General features: G+C 43.2%; 1 protein-coding gene across 2 annotated transcripts in view; it reads right to left on the bottom strand.

The window, feature by feature from the left end:
- The window catches only part of LOC125283975 (palmitoyltransferase ZDHHC14-like), a 59,422-nt gene that overhangs the window by 14,702 nt on the left and 24,960 nt on the right, over positions 1-19,760 (bottom strand). For both annotated transcript variants that reach the window (XM_048227590.1, XM_048227591.1), the window contains exons 3-4: positions 19,561-19,721; positions 1,834-1,992 (exon numbers count right to left, since the gene is read on the bottom strand). In XM_048227590.1, coding sequence (XP_048083547.1) covers positions 1,834-1,992; positions 19,561-19,721 — 320 coding nt within the window. The remainder of the gene's footprint in view (positions 1-1,833; positions 1,993-19,560; positions 19,722-19,760) is intronic.

Genomic DNA, 19,760 nt, shown 5'->3' with positions numbered 1-19,760 from the left:
CAGTCCGGTTGACTGACGTGCCATTGTGTGCTCTTAACAGCTGAGCCTTATTTATTTTACGCGTTCTCCGCTGTTCCCAGACTGGAGGGTTGCGAGCAGAGAGCTGATGTACTAACTTAGCACAAGAATGGAGCTCTGGGAATAATCAGTCTTTAGCGGTGAAGTCAAGAGGTTATGCAGGCTTTCCGCATCAGGCTTGAAGTGTGCACCATGTCCATTCCAGGGCAAAATATGGCTGTTATAGCAGAGGAGTCATCTATCCACGACGGTGTTCTGACGAGACAGTACCCTGACATACATGTCATTCCCATTACTGTACAGTAATCAGTGTACTGTATCTCTTCCATAATTTACACGGTCAGTTAAATGTTTCTAAAAGGGTGCTAGACACAGATGCTGGCAGGAAACATATTGGATGCTAATGTTACTGTGAAGCACTGAGCAAACTGAGGTGAAACAGGGTTTTTATCAAATGTGCCACCGTAAGTGTTCAAACAATGAGAAAAAAAGTTATAGGGCCTAGTTGGCCACTTGAAAATAGCTCACTGATACAATGTTTGTTGTAATACTCTAATTGTTTTATTCCATAAGCACAAAAGTCCTTGTGGACTCACACCTACATTGAGCCATAAAGTATTCCTAACTGCCCAGACAAATGGACACTATGAGCTTCCCTCCATAAGGTTACTGATAAGGAGCACACACAAATGAAACCCTTTTATTATACCACTAAAAGGAGATCATGTGTTTCACTTTCTCATCACGCAAAGACCAGCAGGAAATGGCAACATCAGACTGCATCTGGCAAAAAGGGGGTGTAATCCATCTGTTATCCCTGAACCTCTGAGGGCATGAATTGAACAAGCGCTCGGCACAAAGCTCTGGCCTGCACAGACGGAGGTTCTGTGCAAGTTCCTACGAGAGGAGCCAAATCTGACCACAGTGATGAGTGAGGCTGGTTTGGGACCACTAAGCAAGTGTCTGTCTGCGGCTGACAAACGAGCCTCCAGATGTTCAAAGCCTCATTCCTCGCGAAATAAATAAAAATGAGAAATCTATTCCTGTCTGCCCCAGAGGCTTTGCTGCTTAATTACTCCTGCATTCACATTTGCTCTCCAGCCGCTCTCCGTTATCCAGACACACACACACACACACACACACACACACACACACGGCTAGCGACAGGGACAAGTGGGCTGTGGCGGGGTGGAGTTGTCTGGAGGCTCACAGGCCAGCCACTACATCATCCCTGTCACCTTCAGACTCCTCCTGCTGCTGCCGGAGCGTCAGCGCGCAGTTACAAGTTCCAGCGGCGCGGGCCAGAGAGGTGGCCCCGGGTCGAGGTGCGAAATTGCAGGCGCGGGCGTAGTTAAGGAATGACAGAATGATGAGGAGCGCTCAGGGAGCGCTGCCCGAGACACAGCCAGCAGCCTCAGCCCGCTTTGAGGCAGAGGAAGAGCTTGACCGCAACTTCGATGTTTACTCCTCCTTTGCCAGAGAGTTGAGTCATTCAGGCCTCTCTCTCTCTCTCTACACAGGCTCAACGGGGCTTTTTTTGAGAAGTGTTTACATTTACTGGATACAAGTACACTCAGACCTAGTGTATACTACTGTTAGTTTAGAGTTTCATCACTCATCTAAGCACATGGCAATACAATAGCAATTATTCATGAAGAATGAGTAATATCAAGTGTTGGTGTTCATATCCTCCACTTTTTTTATCAATTGTAAAACATTCCCAACACATCAAAACAATTGGCAAAGACAATACTTAATTCATTTTCATTATCTTACCATGACGGCATTTCCCCCATTCAAAAAGACTTCACTCACCCACACAGTTGTCACACAGGCTGCAGTGCGACGCTCTTGGAGGCCTGAAGATCTTACAGGTAAAGCAGTACTTGAGCTTGACCGTCTGGCCATTGATGACCACCTCCCTGGTCCTGGGGGGCGGCCTGTAGCCAGTGGAGGTGGAGCCGTTGGCCACGTCTGTAGGGGGAGAGGAGGGAGGGGTATAAAAAGACAGGTTATTAGATGGCAGACCTCCATTCTTATACACGATGGTATGATGGTGGGCAACAGGGCATATGTGTTAGGCTGCTGCGGCTTTTCAAAGGACTGAACCTGGTTTGGCATCCCAAGTTTACTCTGCAGGCCATACTAAGGGCCAGATGTACGCTTTTGCGCCAACTTCAAGCGTATTTGTTTCGCAACGTGCGTGTAAAATCATTACGAGGTATGTAAAAACAGGCCGCAATGATGTAAAAGCGCAAACTGCCTGTGGTGGCAGCTGAAAGTGGCGGATTGCGTTTTTCATGTCATGCATATGCATTCATGGGAGCATCCAGGGGAAAGTGGGAGTTTAGCGTAAAAAGATGGGAGGGGAAGAGTAAAGAGCGCCTAATTATGTATTCCGCGGTATGTACAAAGACTGCTCCTGAAAGCGCACGTCTATTCTGCGCCTAAATACTTCCGCCTTGTAAAAGCAGGTGTTAATCCAAATTGCAGTTAAATGTGTCAGTAAGAGAACCTTTCAAAGACAACAGAATCGCTATTTAGAGCACCAGTTTTGTAAGTCTAACTTTCATTGGCCTTTCGAATGTCTTTCTTACTTTCACGTCATTCACTTAAACTTTCCTACTTGCTAGATTTGACCAATCTTCCAAAGCCTACTGTACGTGCACAAGTAGTTTGAGTAGAACTACTGATCTTAATTATTTCCCTGCTTGTTGACATCTTATCATGTACAGTATGGTATTATTTCATGATCGCTAAACGTTTGATTCTTTTTAATGTTGTCATCAGTTAACTTCATTTAACTGCGCTTGTAGGTAGGCACTGCTATTCAGTTGTGGACGTTCGTAAATTGCGTTTATGGGCGGAGAAAGGCAGAGAAAGGTGCCGTTTACACTAAGGATTGAACGATTGATAAATACGACGGAAACTTGGGTCTGACAGCGTTCGCAATCTGTGGTTTGTCCATGACGCTGATAACGCTACATTCGCAAATGTACGTACATCTGGCCCTAAGTGTTTTGAAATTAAAGGCAGTTAAGTTACCCAATGCCTTGTCACAAAGTTAACTAAAATCACCTCATCTATTGTGTTACTTAATCAAAATCTTCAATGATCACTATTCTCTCTAAACCTCAGTATATCCATACTTCAAAGGACTGACATCACCACATTCAAACAGTGTATACTCCTTCAGTGTAACGAGTGGGCTGATGACACAACTGATTGTGATGCAGAGCATGATGGTGAGGAGGAGGAGGAGGCTGAAGGCCACTCCAAAATGCTGGCCAATGAATAGGAGACGGGCTGTGTGGGTGGGCCATTATGCGTGTTACTATTTATGTGTGGGGGTGTGCGTCATTCCTTCTGCATGTGTGGCGGAGGTGAGGGTGAGGCGTAGGTGTGAAAGCAGACGCTGAGGAACACACTCCTCTCCACTGCACTGAGCGTGCGGGTTTCCCTCCATCCTACATCCGACATGACCATATAGGCTCTTTTTGCGCTAGGCAGTCTCGTCGCACCAGCTCAGTGTTCTCACCCTACCACTCTCTCTCTCTCTCTCTCTCGCTCTCATTCTCTACCGTCCCACGGCCTCTGCTGAGCCACACCTCAGGCTGCCTAGCGAGTGGGAGGAGAGTTAGAGCTTTCCACCCGCACGGAGAAGAGGAGAAACAGGATGAAAAACCGAGAGGCTAGCAAACACACACACAGTGTAACAGCAGTAGGACTAGTAAGAGAAGACGAAAAAATAGACTGTGCTATGCTATACTGCATGTCTCACATCACACATTAATGCATCATTATCCTGACTGCAGTGGCCAGGGTTCAACATAAGCAATGGCCCGCTGGCCCGGGGCAAGTAAAAGAGCATGTCAGGCCAGTTTGTTGGCCAATCACTGGCCCGTGGGCCCTGAAGGGGTGGGGGGTGGAGTTGGCTGGTATGATATGCTGGACACTGTAGTGGCAACTGTGGGTTTAGTAGCTAGTACAATCAGTGAGAGGGAGGGCTGCACAGTGGAGTGCTATTAGTTCTGCCACTTGGCATGATCGTTATCTGTTTTCACTCCACACTCTTTTTGTTTGGAACCAAAACAGGTAGAAAAGTAGTAATACCTGAATAAGGACATAGCCAACTGGTCCTCAAAGAGAATAAAAATACTTTTTGCAATAAACATTTTTAACTTTCATTTGTAATGTAGTGAATCTGTAAATAAAAACATTCATTACAATTTTGTTTGTCATTAGAGACCTCAGACAATAAAAGACTTGAGACTTATTAGTCTCTCTACTTGAATGCTAATGTTGCACTTATGTAACCCATGCCACTGTTAATGCAGTTAAGCGCTCTATGTGAGGCTTCTGAAAAGATTTGCAATATGTCACTGACATATACTCTCTCACGGAGAGACATTTACACTGCTGGCTCAGAAGCTTCCATCTAAATGCAGTGAAGCACATTAAAGTAATCCCAGTGACTGAGCACCGGGTGCCAACTGGCTTTAGCCTTGATAATAGATGACATGAACCTCACCAGCTTCCCTTGGCAGAGCCATGCAGCAGAACAGAGCAGAGCAGTTAAACGTCTGAATGGTCAGACTCATTCCAATCAAAAGCCATAAAACAACTCCAGTGGTCTTTGAAGAGCTTTTTTTTTTTTTTAAATCTCATGTACCATGCAGAGGGGAGCGAGTACAATAAATGATTCTTGTGCCGAGAATCATTTTATGAAGTGTCAGCTCTGTGCAAACTTTATTATACCGTAAATTAGCGAAGCGTTTTTTATTATGATATACAGAGGTAAAGAGTGGAAGCCGAAGAGTAGGACAGCTCATGCTGAAACGTGCTGTATGGTGAATTGGTCTGGCAATGAGACACAAGCAATTGTTTGCTGCTCTGGACTGCACGGTACACCAGAGGAACTTTCAATGTCAGCCAAGAGCTGAACTGCTTGCCCAGTGGGCGGCAAAGAGAAACTAATTGCCTTCCAGCAGCGAGAGGGCGGGGCTGGGCACCGGACACTTGAGCCAGACGGAGACGGAGATTCAGCTCCACCCACGGCAACAGAATTGCTGACTTACTGGACAACGCCAGTGACAGGGAGCGAGCCAAAAAAGAGAAGGGAATAGGGGTTGATGGAGGTAATAGGGCTAAAATGGGGATCAGTGAAACTTGTTGACTGCCCTGGGGATTGTTGCTAGGCTAGGGCTAGGGTTTTGCAAGAAGGTGGGAACCATCTTGTTTGATGAGTACTGCCAGTCAAATGTTTGCAATATAATTAGTCCCAAAACACTTATGTGGGAGCATTAGAATCAGAAATGCCAACATTTTTGTCTTTAATGGCTGTGCAGTTTTTAAGGCAATCTAGCGCTGTGTATCCCACATGACAGTTTAGGTCACATGTACAGCCTGAGGAGTCAGACAGTAAGGGTTCCCTGAGGAGGCGAGATATGAGACCTTGTCAAGCCCCGTCTAGTGATCTCATGTGTGAGCCCTTTCTACTGAGTTAAAGGAGGTGTTGCCCCCCTAGGTCTGATAAGCAGTGAAATTCCTCTTCACGCTCTCTCACTCACTCTCTCTTTTTCTCCCACTCTCTTCCCCCACTGGATTATTGGTGGGAGGTCACACAATTCCCAGCGGAGGATTCCGCGGCACCACAGCTCACCAAGCTGGGCCCCCACCCCCAGACATTAGGGCGGTTACTATGACTACCATGCTCCCTGGCTCCAGTGGCAAGTCACTCTGGATAACTCTGACATCTGACATTAGCCAAAGGGGGTGCTGCACACACAGAGGGAGCAGGATCGGGTCAGGGGCGCATCTTCTCTGTGGAGTCGGTGCTGAACACTGATGTGGGGTCTCAAAGGCAGCTGCCATTGCTGGTGCTCCTCGATGACTGAAAACGTGAAGAACGACAGCAGGCTGGGAACAGCAAGATCCAAACTGTCAGGCTTGTGGGCGCTCATGAGTAGAGACAGCAAAAGGGAGATGGGGACAACAGCGACTGTGATGGCAGGGGAAGCATCTGACAACACGGGAGCTTTACTTTTATCTGTCTGGCTTAGTCTGTGGCTTTCTTGTTTTTACACAACCAGCGGCAATTACTGTAATCACGCTTTTCATCTGAATCAACCTGTATGTGCTGACCATTATTCTGTCTCATTCTGAGGCAGCAATCATTCCCCAACAAAAAGAGCCAAGAAACACAGAAAAGATGATATAGAAAAGATAACAAAGAATACAAAGGAAGCGAAAACAGCAGGATGCCTTGTTTCAAAGCATAGCCGTGTGGGTGTGTGTGTGAGAGAGTGTGAGTGAGTGTGTGTGAAAAAGAGTGTTTTTTATGTGTGTGTGTGTGTGTGTGTGCAGTTATGCAACATCAGCCATGGACACTGAGCACTTCCGCAGGGACATGCCTCTCCTCCAAGGACGCACTTCCCTGAGCTGCATGCAACACAGTGGTGGGTTTCCTGATGGCGACAGTCAGCAGGGGTCCACCGCCCCCTCCCAGTGAGCCACCCTTTACCTACCCCCAACCTCCACCCATTTCCTGCCGCTTTAAGCACCCGCCCTGACAACTTCCTGCCTCTGGTTGGCATGTAGCCTTTGGGCGACTGACATTCACCTCGGAGGTTCCTGTACTTACAACACTGAGTGTCACTTCCCTGTCAGTCTACATGTCAGGCCACATGCACACAAATAAGGTGCTTACTGGGTGGCAGTTCTCTGAATACAAAAGGGACAGAAGTGGAGGTGAGCTAGCAAGAATCTCACAGCTCAGGTCACAACAAAAGCAGATGAATTTCAAGTTAAAGGGCTAAAAGAGACTCTTAAGGTTTTGGAGTCTATGGTTTTATCATGCTTTTGCATGATTCCAGAGTACTATGAGCAAGTCAATTAATTTAGTATTAGCACAGCTACAGTGACCTGTGAAAATTATGTGAAATCCAACCAAATCCAACATTAAGCTTTCAAAATATTATCCTCATAAACAGTGTTGGGTAATGCGTTACAAAAGTAATGTAATTACTGTAATATATTGCTGTTTGCGGTAACGCGGTAATGTAAGGCATTACAAAAAAAAAAAAAAGGGTAATATTTTACTCGGTACAAACTTCAGTAACGCGCGTTACAATGCATTTTAACCCAAAATTAAGCAGTGTTTTGTTTTGATACATATTCGCAAACACCACCACGAGAACACAGGAGAAAAAATCCGAGCAAAATAGTAGAACGTTATCTCCTGATACTGGTTGAAGATGACAGTGGCTGCAGCAGACTCGAAGTCAGACTCTAGTTGCGGGATAGACATAAGCCTACGCTCATTATTTTTAGCTTGTCAGAGACAAGGATATGAAGAACATAATAGTGCATTTGTGTGCTAAAACCGGCGGATCTCACTATGCCTCATGAAAATAGCACAAGTCATTTAACGAAACATCTAAAGTGGTGCCACGCTAATCTTTTTGATTCTTGATAAAACACAAACTATGTTCTTCTAGTGCATGTCAGCTTTGAGCTGTGAACTTGAATTAAAGATAATAAAGGGATATAAATGCAGAAAAAGCTCGTGTAGCCTGGCAGTGCCACCGCTCCCACGCGCATCACACACTTAGCTTTACTGCAAACTGCGTTTCATTCTCCATCAATAACGTTTACAATGTCAGAATGCATTAACATCATGGTACATGCAAGTTTGATACTTTTTGGGTTCTCTCAATCTCCACCACGTAGTACTAGTAGAATGGAATTGGTGGGTCTTCAATAATTCGTTTTCCAAGCATTTACATGAAGCACATGATATGCCAAAAAAAAATCCAAGGTGGATAGGCTACCAGGCTCGTAATTCACTTTTATTTGCAAAACGAAATGTGAAGCAACATGTCATTGCATACTTTCCAAAGCAATGAAGGCTGCTTAAAACAACTTAACACTGTGCATATTATTGTTAATATTGTGCTATCAATGTAACTCAACAAACAAGGCTTGTAAACAAGAGCTGGCAAAAGGGCATTATGAGAATGTAAAGATCAATGCTCTTAAAGTGACAGTGCGCCATTTATAAGAAAACAGGATTTCTTCAGAAATTAATGTTTAAAAACACACACTAATGGTCTGTAAATAATAGGCCTTTTATTTTACTTTAGGTGTTTGAGTTATCATTTAAATGTCACTCACTCAAAGCCACTCACTTAGGGCACAGAAATGCCACCATCTTGACATGTCTTTATTAAGCTTTGATTTACAATATAGTAGGCTCTCTATTGATTTTAATGAGCCGACCTAGGCCATAAAGTTACAGTATTTATATCACAATTTACCAGACTTTGACCTTTTGTCGGTTTTTAACAATATTACTATGACTATGATTGTTCCTTGTATTACATCATGAGCACTGCGCCTATTGCATTCTACTGTTGTTAGACTTAAGCCTAGCTCAGTCATTATGCTATACCATATCTCCATCCATTGGAAAATCAATGAGCTGCATTGAGCGTAATAAACTGCATTTAGAATGGCAAATCCATATTTCTAGATATTTTGGTGAAAGTAACTTAAAAGTAATGCAATAGTAGTGTAATGCCTTACAATTCAGAGACAGTAATATTATAATGTAACAACTTACTTTGAAATGACTGTAATAAGTAATACATAATACATTACGATTTTGAAGTAACTTGCCCAACACTGCTCATAAATAACAATAGTGACCAAAAAACATACTGTAGGTGAGTACAGTAAATGAAGCAATAAATTAGGATTTAGTAAAAATGTCTGTCTGTTAAAGCCTAATAACTGACCTACATAATCATATAATTTTAAGTTTAGTTTGGAGCCCTATGTATGGTGCACCAGTTTACCATTAAGCCTAGATTGTGTCCTCCACAATTAGCTGAGCTTGTAGATGGCCCCATTACACCACTCTTGCTCTGTGTGAAGAGTGAAGAGGAACTCCTTGAGAAATATGCTGTTATGCTTAGGCCAAAAACAAGGGCATGTTTGGGCATCAGTGACAGCCTATTAGCCATTAACATCGATTCTCTGAGGCAGAAACAGCAGAATTCCACCAGAGCTTATGAGTCTTAACAAGGGAGGTGTGCGTGGGTGTGTCTGTCTGTGTCTCTATACTTTTAACGGCACTCTGGCTCAGCCTAAACATGCTGGCAAAGCAGATAGAAGAATCATGACTCCAGATCATGAAACTAAGGCACTCATAACGCACACCATTAGCAAAAATGTGCTCATTCTTGGAAAACAGTTGCCCTTTCATATAAAAAGGGTCAACCAGCTAATGATAACGCAGCTAATGAATGATAATGCAGTGATCTTGCACCCTGCTGGGTAGATTCGAAATTACACAGATTTCCAGCAATATCATATCATAACTGTGTAAAGAGTGCAGCTTAAGCAAGTCGATTGGTTGTCTTCTGTGAGCACAAAAAGACCTCTAATGGCTCTGTCCAGTTATCGACTGGGCTTTATCGGCTGTGAAAGCAATTATGTCTGAATGCAGTGGCCAGCAGTGAACTTTGGAGAGAAAAAAGAACCCTGTGTTTATCTCTGATATTACCCTCCTCTTTGTAATCTACCGTCATAGTTTATTTGAAATATGCCTTTGTCAGCAGGCACAAAGGACCGGAGCTCCTGGCTGAAGGCAGTCAAATGAAAAGATGCCAAGAGGGAAAAGACCAAATACCACTATTACCATTCTGTAACAGTCTTTTTAAATCATGCATAATTGTCATCAGTTCATTACAGCAGAATACCAATCACATCATATTAATCACATAACCTGCTGACAAAAAATGACTCATATGCTTGCTTGATGCCCGTGATGAAAGCAGGTCCGTTCATTCAGGGACAGTGAATGCACTGTGCCTTTTGCAAGAGTTCTTGCTGAGCCTGCATGTGCACCAAACCATGACGTGGACATGGTAAAATAAAGCTCTGCACTCAGATGGGTGTCACAAGATCTTGACCCAGCCAGCCCTGGCAAAACAAAAATTGCAGTAGACACCACTAAATATGCCATTATCACTGTACACATAGAATGTTTATAAACACAGCCATGTGGGCAAGTGTTCTATCAGTGAACAAAACACACGTGTCTTGTTAAAGCCTGGGTTTATCTGCCTGAATGATTTCTTGATCCTTCCATCATCTAAGAAACCTGACACCATGACAGGTATTGTCAGTTTCTGTGTCCACAGCTTTACAGACTTAACACCCTCAATGGCTGAATATGACAAAAATGCTCTTGTGCAGCAATAATCTCCAACAAGTGACCTGGGATGACCTGGCATCTCTCCCAGCTGTTCTGTGTAGACACACACGCACACACACTGACATGCACACACACCAACAAACAAACACACATACACACACACAAACAAAACAAATAAATGCATGCACGCACGCACGCACGGACGCACACACCGAGAAACAGCTGGAGAGCAGGTATGCCAGGTGACTATTTCAGTGTCTGATTCAGAGACAGATTTTAAAAGAATGCAATTCACCCAGACAGACTTCATGTCCACTTGTCACGGTTATCTCAGACCTAATCTGGAAAATCAGGAATTTCATGACCTGAGGGCACCCATTTCCAATTTTGCGATCAATTTATCTTCTGAATCTTTTCCAACAACTTAAGTTTCCTAACCTTAAGAAATGTTGTTACAAAACCTTTTCCAGAACCCAGAACCAGAAGTTATTTTGTATGAGGCCAACAAGGGGGTTAGAAGTCATCTGCACTATACATAAATACTGATATATCGTTAAGATTTCAGTTAACAGATTTTTAGCCAAACAGCCAAATCAATTTGACAGAATTGTTTGCGTCGAGAATCCCATTTTTTCCCCTTCCATCAACCCAATTCTTCATTGAATTAAAATGTAATATCTCATGTCTTGGTCAGAAAGCTCAAGAGGATCTACAGTAAAGAAACAAGTTACTGTAACTGACTGAAGTTGCAATTCATCGGCTTTCCAGCCACCATTGCATTTGTCTTTTTTTACAATCTCACACAGGCGGGGTTGAGAGCAAAAAGAAACCAACTGTCCGTGTCCAGTTATGGGAGTGGGGATGTGAATGAGAGATTAGGAGGACTACAATTACTGGATTACTGAGCTGTGGGTGAAATGAGCCCCACGAATCCACTTAACACCATGGATTAGATAGACCCAGTCAGGTCAATTCATCGATGGTGCATAAAAGCATGACAGAAGTGTGGGCTCTGTCACAGTCGATTGTGGCTATTTTAGGAAATTTATCTGGTTACTGCTGTGTGTATCCTGTGTCAAGCTGATAGCCTACATGGAACACAGACGGAAGAGAAGAAAATTGCAATGAGAATGTGTATTACAGTAAAAATGATGGAAAGTTAAATATTTCATTAGCATTAAAGTCAATAGTCGCAATGGAATGGATATGGTTTTAGTATCTCAGATAGAAGAACTCTCAGATGTTTACAAGCTTTATTAACAATTAAACAACTAAAGAAGTAAGAACACATTTTAATTTCATGCCAAATGCCTTATATTTACATCTGGTACATGAGTTGAGTTTCTGATTTCTCATGCACAAATATTAATTTGGCTACAAATATACTAATTTATATGGACTGTGCAAGGGCACAAAGCTTGATAATTTGCAATCCTTTGCCCCATTTTTAGCACACACATAAAAACAGTGCCTTTTTGGTTTTCTCCTGACCAGAACTGTGGAAAGGTTATATGTAAGCTCATTCTCTGACTGGATTGGACCACTGCAAGCCAAAGTCTCTTTCCTCCCTCTTGCCTAGCCCTGTCTGCCAGAAGAACCATCCATCACATGCAGGAAAGGGTGGCACTTTGCCCAAGGACATAATTAGTTTATGTATGCCTTCGACATCTTGGCACCCTTGGACTATAACATCTCATATGTCCTCTGAAGAAAAACATATTAAAACAGGGTGCTAAATATCCCCTCTTTGTTAAAATTATGTACACAAAAATGAGGAAGTCAGACAAGTCATATAAACCACAATAAACTACTACTTCCATGGATAAGCCTGCTATTAATAATTATTTAACCCTTTGGTAAACTTCCTGAAGTAAAAAAAAAAAAACCATAAAAAAAAAAAAAAACTAAAAAGGAAGACTCTCTCAGTCTTCCGCTTCATTTTGTCTTTGTGTCAATGCAAGGTGAAAGAAGTGGCTTAGACTTTTATTCTCTCACTCCCACGTCTCCCTACTGCAAGCAGACATGGTGACAGGGTCATAAAAGTGAAGGCTCAAGCTGGTATGCATCTTACTTCCCCTGCTGGTGTGCTGACAAACACCCAGGAAAAGAAGTCTTGCCCACGTTCCTGGGCTGGCAGGAAACTTCATCTCACCACATCCTCTCTGGTGACAACCATGACTGTCAGGGCACAGAGGGTCACTGTGTGAAATTGCAGAAAGTCTCGACAAGATGTCTTATCTCACAATAAAGTCGATTTGTTTCAGGGTTGTCTGCAATTCCAAGCATGTCTCTCAGGTGTGTGTCCTTCTCTGGAAGCGAAAGAGGCTCTGAGATGCTGCCAGAAAGTTCCCCCAGTTCCATACTAAAAACGTGTAACTGTGCTACTAGGAGTTGATGCAGGTTTATGATTGATAAGTTGAAACAGTAAAAAGATGTGCCTTGTTTTGATCAGTTTTGCTCTACATCTTAATAGGAATTACTAAGTACAGTCATCTTCTCCTAAAATGTCACGCCTCTGATTCACAATGTCTCTGTTATGTCTGGGTATGAAAACACACACTGATCTGTGAGAATGTAAGAGCACCGACTGATGCAGAGCTTTTAAAATTGGTCAGAGTCACAGGTGGCTACCTAGGACACAGGTGTGCTTCAAAACACAGTTCACAAGCCGAATGCTGCTGAATGATGCTTTAGGCAGGCTGGCATTTGTGACCCTGTTTGTTATTTTTGGTGATTATGCGTACAGATTTTGCATCTGAGTAGCATGGTGAACTAGACAGGGTGAACAGTCTTTGTTAAAGGAGAATTCCGGTGTGATATTGACCTAAAGTGTATTGAAACATGATACCGAGTGTGAACGTATGTCTCATAGCCCATCTCGGCTTGTCCCCTGCACTCCAAAATCTGGCTAGTAAGCCGATGCTACCAACAGCTTTTTCAATAGTGGTGCTTCGCATCCGGGCTAGCCATGCAAATAAATCACTGTTTTACACCCATTTCACGAGGCTCAATGTATCTCCACACTTCATTGGTAGACTTCGAGGGCCCTGACATTTAAAACGAGACATTGAGAACTTTGAAAAAGCACTGGTAGTTTACTTACAAGACGATTTATACAGACAGTATCTTCACGAAGTTTAGTGTTTGCAGCCATCTTGAATTTAGTCACGATAAAAATATATCCAAAAATAATTCAGTGGAAATGCATGGATTCCAGTTGCTGCTACTGGAAGAAACTGGAATCCATGCATTTCCACTGAATTATTTTTGGAATCTGTTCAATCTGTTCAATACCTGTTCATTCTTACTTGTTGCTCGACTTATCGTGACTAAATTCAAGATGGCTTCAAACGCTAAACTTTGTGAAGATACTGTCTGTATAAATCGTCTTGTAAGTAAACTACCAGTGCTTTTTCAAAGTTCTCAATGTCTCGTTTTAAATGTCAGGGCAGTGGTGATGTTTCTCAAAAGTAGCCAGGTTTTTATTTCCACCTTAGCAGCTGCATGCATGAACCAGTATGGAGAAAATCGGAAAAAGAAAAAGAAAAACCAAACTCCAAACAATAATCTCAAATCAATCAATGAGCTTCCAAAATATATCAAATTAACTTTGACAACCCTTTTCAATTATAGGGCAAACTGCTGCAAATCACAAAATGAGTGTTAGGCCTATTAGCAGGGGCTATCACTCGCTCACCTCAGACCATTCTACCTCCTTCTGCTCTCAACCATAGTCCCACCAGAGAATTTAACTCTGCCGACTAAACCAATGCACCATCAATCAATCAATCAATCAATCAATCAATCAATTAATTAATTAATTAATTAATTAATTAATTAACAAAACACATCTTCTCCATATAAATATCCAATAATACATTCCATACCATAAAACCCACAGTTTCATAACAAGGCAATCCTATTATCTAACTTCATAACCTAATACATAGCATCCATAACCAGAACGTCCCAAACACCCCTTTGGCCTGCGCACTTGACCTCTGCTTGTGCAGTAAGTCACACTCCACGAATGTATAATGTTCCTTGCGACTTTCCGTCGGGTCTTTTCTCCGTCCCCAGACCAGGAAGCGCTATTGTCCGACACAATGAAAAGTTTGCTGAATGTCCATGTTCCCTCAACCTTCAGTTGGCCACCCTGAAAGTAAGGCTTATATTGTCCTGTATGCGTTTGTGGTTTGCAGTTGCTGCAACCATGCTGTATGCCGTTCGTGTTCGGTGTGTGCAAACAAAGTGTGTTTGTAAATCACGTTGTCCGTTCTTTGCATTTAGCTCCCGTATGAAATAAACTGTAGCCGTAGCGGGCAACCGCACCGTTACAGGCATATATGATTCTAACCGTCTCACTGAATTGCATTATGCACACTCAATTCTCTGGTATCTGCTAGACAACAAGTACCAAAACATGATTAGTTCATAGATTTCACATGTGATATATACATTTTATACAACCCCACCCCCATCTTGCCTGTTCATAATTCTGAGAAATTCTTGAATTGTGTGCATGTGTGCGTGTACATGTTTATGTTTATGTGTGTGTGGGTGGGTGTGTGTGTGTGTGTGTGTGCATGTGTGTGTGCCTGTGTGTGTGCATGCATGCGTATATATGTCTACTGTGTGAGTATGTGTCATACGTAGGATTACTGTGAATGTATGTGTGTGCGTGAGTATCTGTTTATGCACATGTGTGCATATGGAATGGGTTTACATGACCCCTGGAGGCAAACATACGCAAAAAATTGTTCATCCTAAACCCTACGGTTCTCGAGATATTCACAGAAAACTGTGTCTGCCCTACACTCCTTTCGGGGGGTCCAGTCCAGCGGGGGGGCTACAGATCAAAACGAAAACAGGAGGTTCCATGCTATCCATGTGGGGTTACATGCCCACCAAGTTTCGTGTACCCGGTCTTACAGTGTCCTCAAATCCTTGGCCCGCCAGCTCTTGGCGGTCATAATAATATAGAGGGAATGCACCAGTCTGTATAAAACGTTCTCAGAATTCCTGTAGCATAGCAGCTCTACTCCTACCGAGACGATCATGTTATGTCGTTATGTGCCATCAAAATGATTTTGGAAACACTTGTTTCCAAAACAAGGTCAACAAACTGTTAAGGGTAAGCCTTTAATGTACAACTGATGTGTGACGTAACCAGTGGAACGGTTGAACACTTGCACAGTTGAAAATTCAGGGCCCTATTTTTGCGACACAAAACACGGCGCAAAGTGTATTATTATCCCAACGCAAAGTGTATTCCTATCGTACACTCGAGTTTTTCCTCAAGCCCTTCTATTTTATTACACAATGCGCTCAGGGGTGTGACCTATGGTGTGGAGGTGCGCATTATCTAAAAATTAGCTATCTTACACTATCTAAAAAGCATTACGCCACTGACCAAGAAAAAACCTGGTCTATAGCAAAAGGCGCATATAAAGCATGCTGAAGACGCAATGTCACGAGATGAAAACAGCAAACAATATTTGAATATTATTGGGGTAAGTGTTGCTTTTTTCAGGCTATGTTTTCGATGGTAACCCATTGTCAATAGTGAAAGTAATTAACTGTGTATAACTGTTTTGTCATTGACTATTGACACCACAATGAAGTTAGTTTCACTTTGCCAATGAGTTCAAATAATAGACGAGTGCAGATGTGTGTAGGCTATACTCTGCTAGGTTTTAGTAAAGCATGGTTTAGTGGAATACCTGTTCCATATGGTCTCGCATACAAGTAGATTCCTTCAAATGTGCCGCTGACTATCAAAATACCGATACGCTGTTTGAAGTTGCACTGCTTGCTGTTTAAGGGATGTTACGCCCAAAACACACCAATGACTGATTAACTGGTTAGAACCAGAGCCATATACCTTTATATGGCTCTGGTTAGAACCACCTTGTTGCGGCAGGTGTCCCACGTTTGATAACTTTTGATAACAAAACCACCCCCAATGTGGACTGGACAAACCCCTAAGCTATTCGCGAGTGACCATGCGTTCGCGGTGATAGGGCCCTTAAAATTATAACAGCAACGTTTTTCCCCTTAAATGAAACACTAGAATCACTAAAAACAATCCCTGTATCCCACTTTGCTCTCTGTATACACCAGCTAGAGTAGGGGTGAGGGGCACAGCATTGATTTCTACTTTATGCTGCATTAGGCAAACATCCACTACACAGCACCTGTCAGTGTCTGCATCTGCACATGATGAGACACACAATCCATCACATCACTGGAGGACAAGAGAAACAACAACAACAACAACAACAACAACTACAACAACAACAACAACTACAACGACAACAACAACAACAACTACAACAACGACAACAACAACAACTACAACATGGCTGTTCATGTGTTCACAGTGTTTGCTGTAATCTTCATCACAAAGGATTTGCCAGTCATTCTTTCATATTTTCCATTATGGGAAATATCTCATTCCAATCTGTAGTTCTAAAACGTGAAGCGAAAAATCAATGCTAGTGATGAACTCGAGACAAGAGCAAGTCGTTGCTTTCAAACAACAGCATTACTTATTCATGAGGTTTCTGGGAATGTGAGCTACGCATCGCTTCGATCACAACCCCAGCTGTTCTGCCTTGTCTGACAACTGTAAGCACAATGGTTAATTACATTCTTGTCTGTGAGTGATAAAACCGTATTAAAGGAGGTTTCAGAGATGTCACGCCATTGCAATTCTACCAACGTCACATTTAGAATTTTATGCAACTGATTCTTTATGTAATTTGTTCTCCTGTTGGGTGCTATGCCTGTGACATGAAATATGGTCTACATTCAGTTCAGTAAATAAAAAAATATATAACTGAAAAAAAAATAAATGAGCGAGTGCATGCGGAGCAGGCTGCAAACCAGTGAGACATTGGGCACCCTGCTCTTGGCCCACTGCCTGACCACGGGGTCGTGCAGTAAACGAAAGGGTGGGGTGCAGCCAGCAAAAATACACAGAGAATTCCTTCCTTCCGTTGCACTATGAATCCAGAGGGGAGCATATCACACCCCATGACCTCCTCCACAAGACCACTGCTGCTTCGGCTGCTCCTGGACAAAACATGCCTATATTTAGTCATTCTGCAACGCTTATTCTGATCCTAGAGCTAGACTTGAAGGTTGACTTGTTCTAGTCGGGGCCTTTTCTTCCTAAATAAATGTATGAAAAAGCACCAGCTGAAAACAGAAAGTTTACAAGACACAAATACACCCAAACAGAAATAAAGGTTGTTTGGTGCAGGCTTTTGGCCACAGACACCAAAGAGACCAGCTTAAAAATGCTGGTCATGGAGTATGAAAACCATGAAAGGGAAAAAAATGAAATAGTACTGGTTGAAGAGTTCAGCTCTCAGCAAGCCAGGCATGAATATTCTCCCACTGTAGGCGAGACTGATGAATGTGATGGAGACAAAAAACCACACACACACACACACACACACACTAATAGAAACAGTCCTCTTTAAATAAATGCAGCAGCAAAATGTGTATTGTGAGGTATCTTTATGCCCATGCTATGCAGGTCACTGTAATCTACACCTTCTCAAATCGTGTTCCCTCCCAGCCCCCAAGTCAGTGAATTAGACCTTGCAAAATGAAGTTAGGCTGTAGGTTTTCATCCTACACAATGACACCTTAGAAAATACTCAGGAATTTCATCTGATCTCTACCTTGAGATCATTACTAAATTAGTTGAGTATTAAAATGATACTGAAATGTTATACAGTTATGCCCAGTTGCTGCAAGGCAAATTCAACATGAGACCTAAAACACATTCTATGTCCACTGTCTCTGGTCTCTCTTGCCAAATACCCACTTGACATAACTAGCCTTCTGAGTGTCTGGTCTAACCACTGGGCACACAGGCCAGATGGATGCCTAATGGAAAACCAGATAATAAGTCTGAGTGAACATTTCAGAGGCTCCACAGAGAGAGGGGGAATAAGAGAGAGGAGGAAAACAATGAGAGCTATGCACAGGCAAATGCTGGGCTCAAAGTAAGAGCAAACAGATGTTTGGAAATGTGCAACATGTCACTCCAGCCAGACACAAAGAGAAGGGAGGAAGAAAACCAAAAGAGGAGAAAAAAGGGAAACATGGAGGACCAGAAAAAAAGGAGCAAAATAAACTGTGACAGAGACAAATGGTCTCTATACTGCTGGATTCTTTTCCAAGACCTCCATCTCATTTGTTGTCGGTTGTAAGAATGTCTGCTGTCTCTGTTCACCTTTGTCTATCAGTCACATATCCCAGTTCTACTGAGAGACAGAGAGACATGATGGTCTCACAACGTATGCTTTCATGGAGCATATCCCAGCAGACAGGGATGAGGAGGATAACCAGCATTTTGGTGTGTATGACAGTTTTAACTTCTGAAACTGACCATGGCCACTCATTGGATCACACACTGAAAATACCCCCAGACAGGTTGCACGGTCCCTTCTCTGCTGTCGGGTTCGGTCAGTGTACCTCAGGGTCATCTACATCTGTGCTGCACATGCGCCACAGCAGCGGAGGAATGGCTCGCTGTCCGCTCAGAGCACAGAAAAAAAAAAACACAACCACCAAACAGACACAGAGCTCTCAGCTGGGGTAGAGAGGCCAGGCGAGCGGGTGGTGGGAGGCACTCCTGATGTAGTTCGATGGCTCTCTCAGCTCTCTCTGTGGCTCTCTCAAGAGATTAAGAACTTATTTTGCATGGCTGGTGCGGCCACTGCTATTCTCCCACGTCTCAGCTCCCTCCAAGCGAAAGGAAGGAAGAAAAAAAAAAAAAAACTGCGCTACACTACTTTGCCTTTCCAGAAGCTTTTAGTCGGCTAATAAGATTAATTAGACGGCTCTGTTTGCTTAAAAGGCCTTGAGTCCTGTGGGGTAGAGAGCTGCTGACATGGGGCATTAGGGCTTCTCCTGACATCAGGCATCAGAACACACAGGCAGCGAGAGGCAGAGAGAGCAAGGCAGACCTGCAGCGGCCCTGATGGGACTGAGAAAGGTTTGATGGAGACAACCAAAGTCGTCATAGAAGAAAAGACTCCTTTCTTTCACCAAGCAGTGTAGCCTGTAGTAGTGTGCATATTAAATGCAGTCGTGACTGACTCAAAGAGTCAAATTCTTTCATTCACAGAAGAGAGGAGAAAGAAGAGAGAGAATAAGAGAAGAAGAGAATTCAAAGATAATACGACATCAGATCAGATCACTGGTGATTGTGTGCGACTGTGTACCAAGGACAGGTGTTTAACCAGAGGAGAGTTGTTTTGGCAGGGAGAGGGTACAAGAGAGAGAAGAGGCCATCTGACCTATCTGCCGCTCCAGGTCGGCCGCCTCGTCTGGCGTGGCTCTGGGTAGGACTCCGGGGTCACTGAAACTGGTCCGCAGCAGCGTGCCCAACACGAAGCCGAAGAGAACGCCGCCTATCACAGGGATGGCCGGAGTGAGCTGGGACGACAGGAAGGGACAGCTGCAGGAGAACAAAAAGAGACAGTGAGATGATGCTCAC

This window comes from Alosa alosa, chromosome 19 (assembly GCF_017589495.1).
Source record: "Alosa alosa isolate M-15738 ecotype Scorff River chromosome 19, AALO_Geno_1.1, whole genome shotgun sequence".
NCBI lineage: Eukaryota > Metazoa > Chordata > Actinopteri > Clupeiformes > Clupeidae > Alosa > Alosa alosa.
This window is presented reverse-complemented; position numbering and strand designations above follow the sequence as displayed.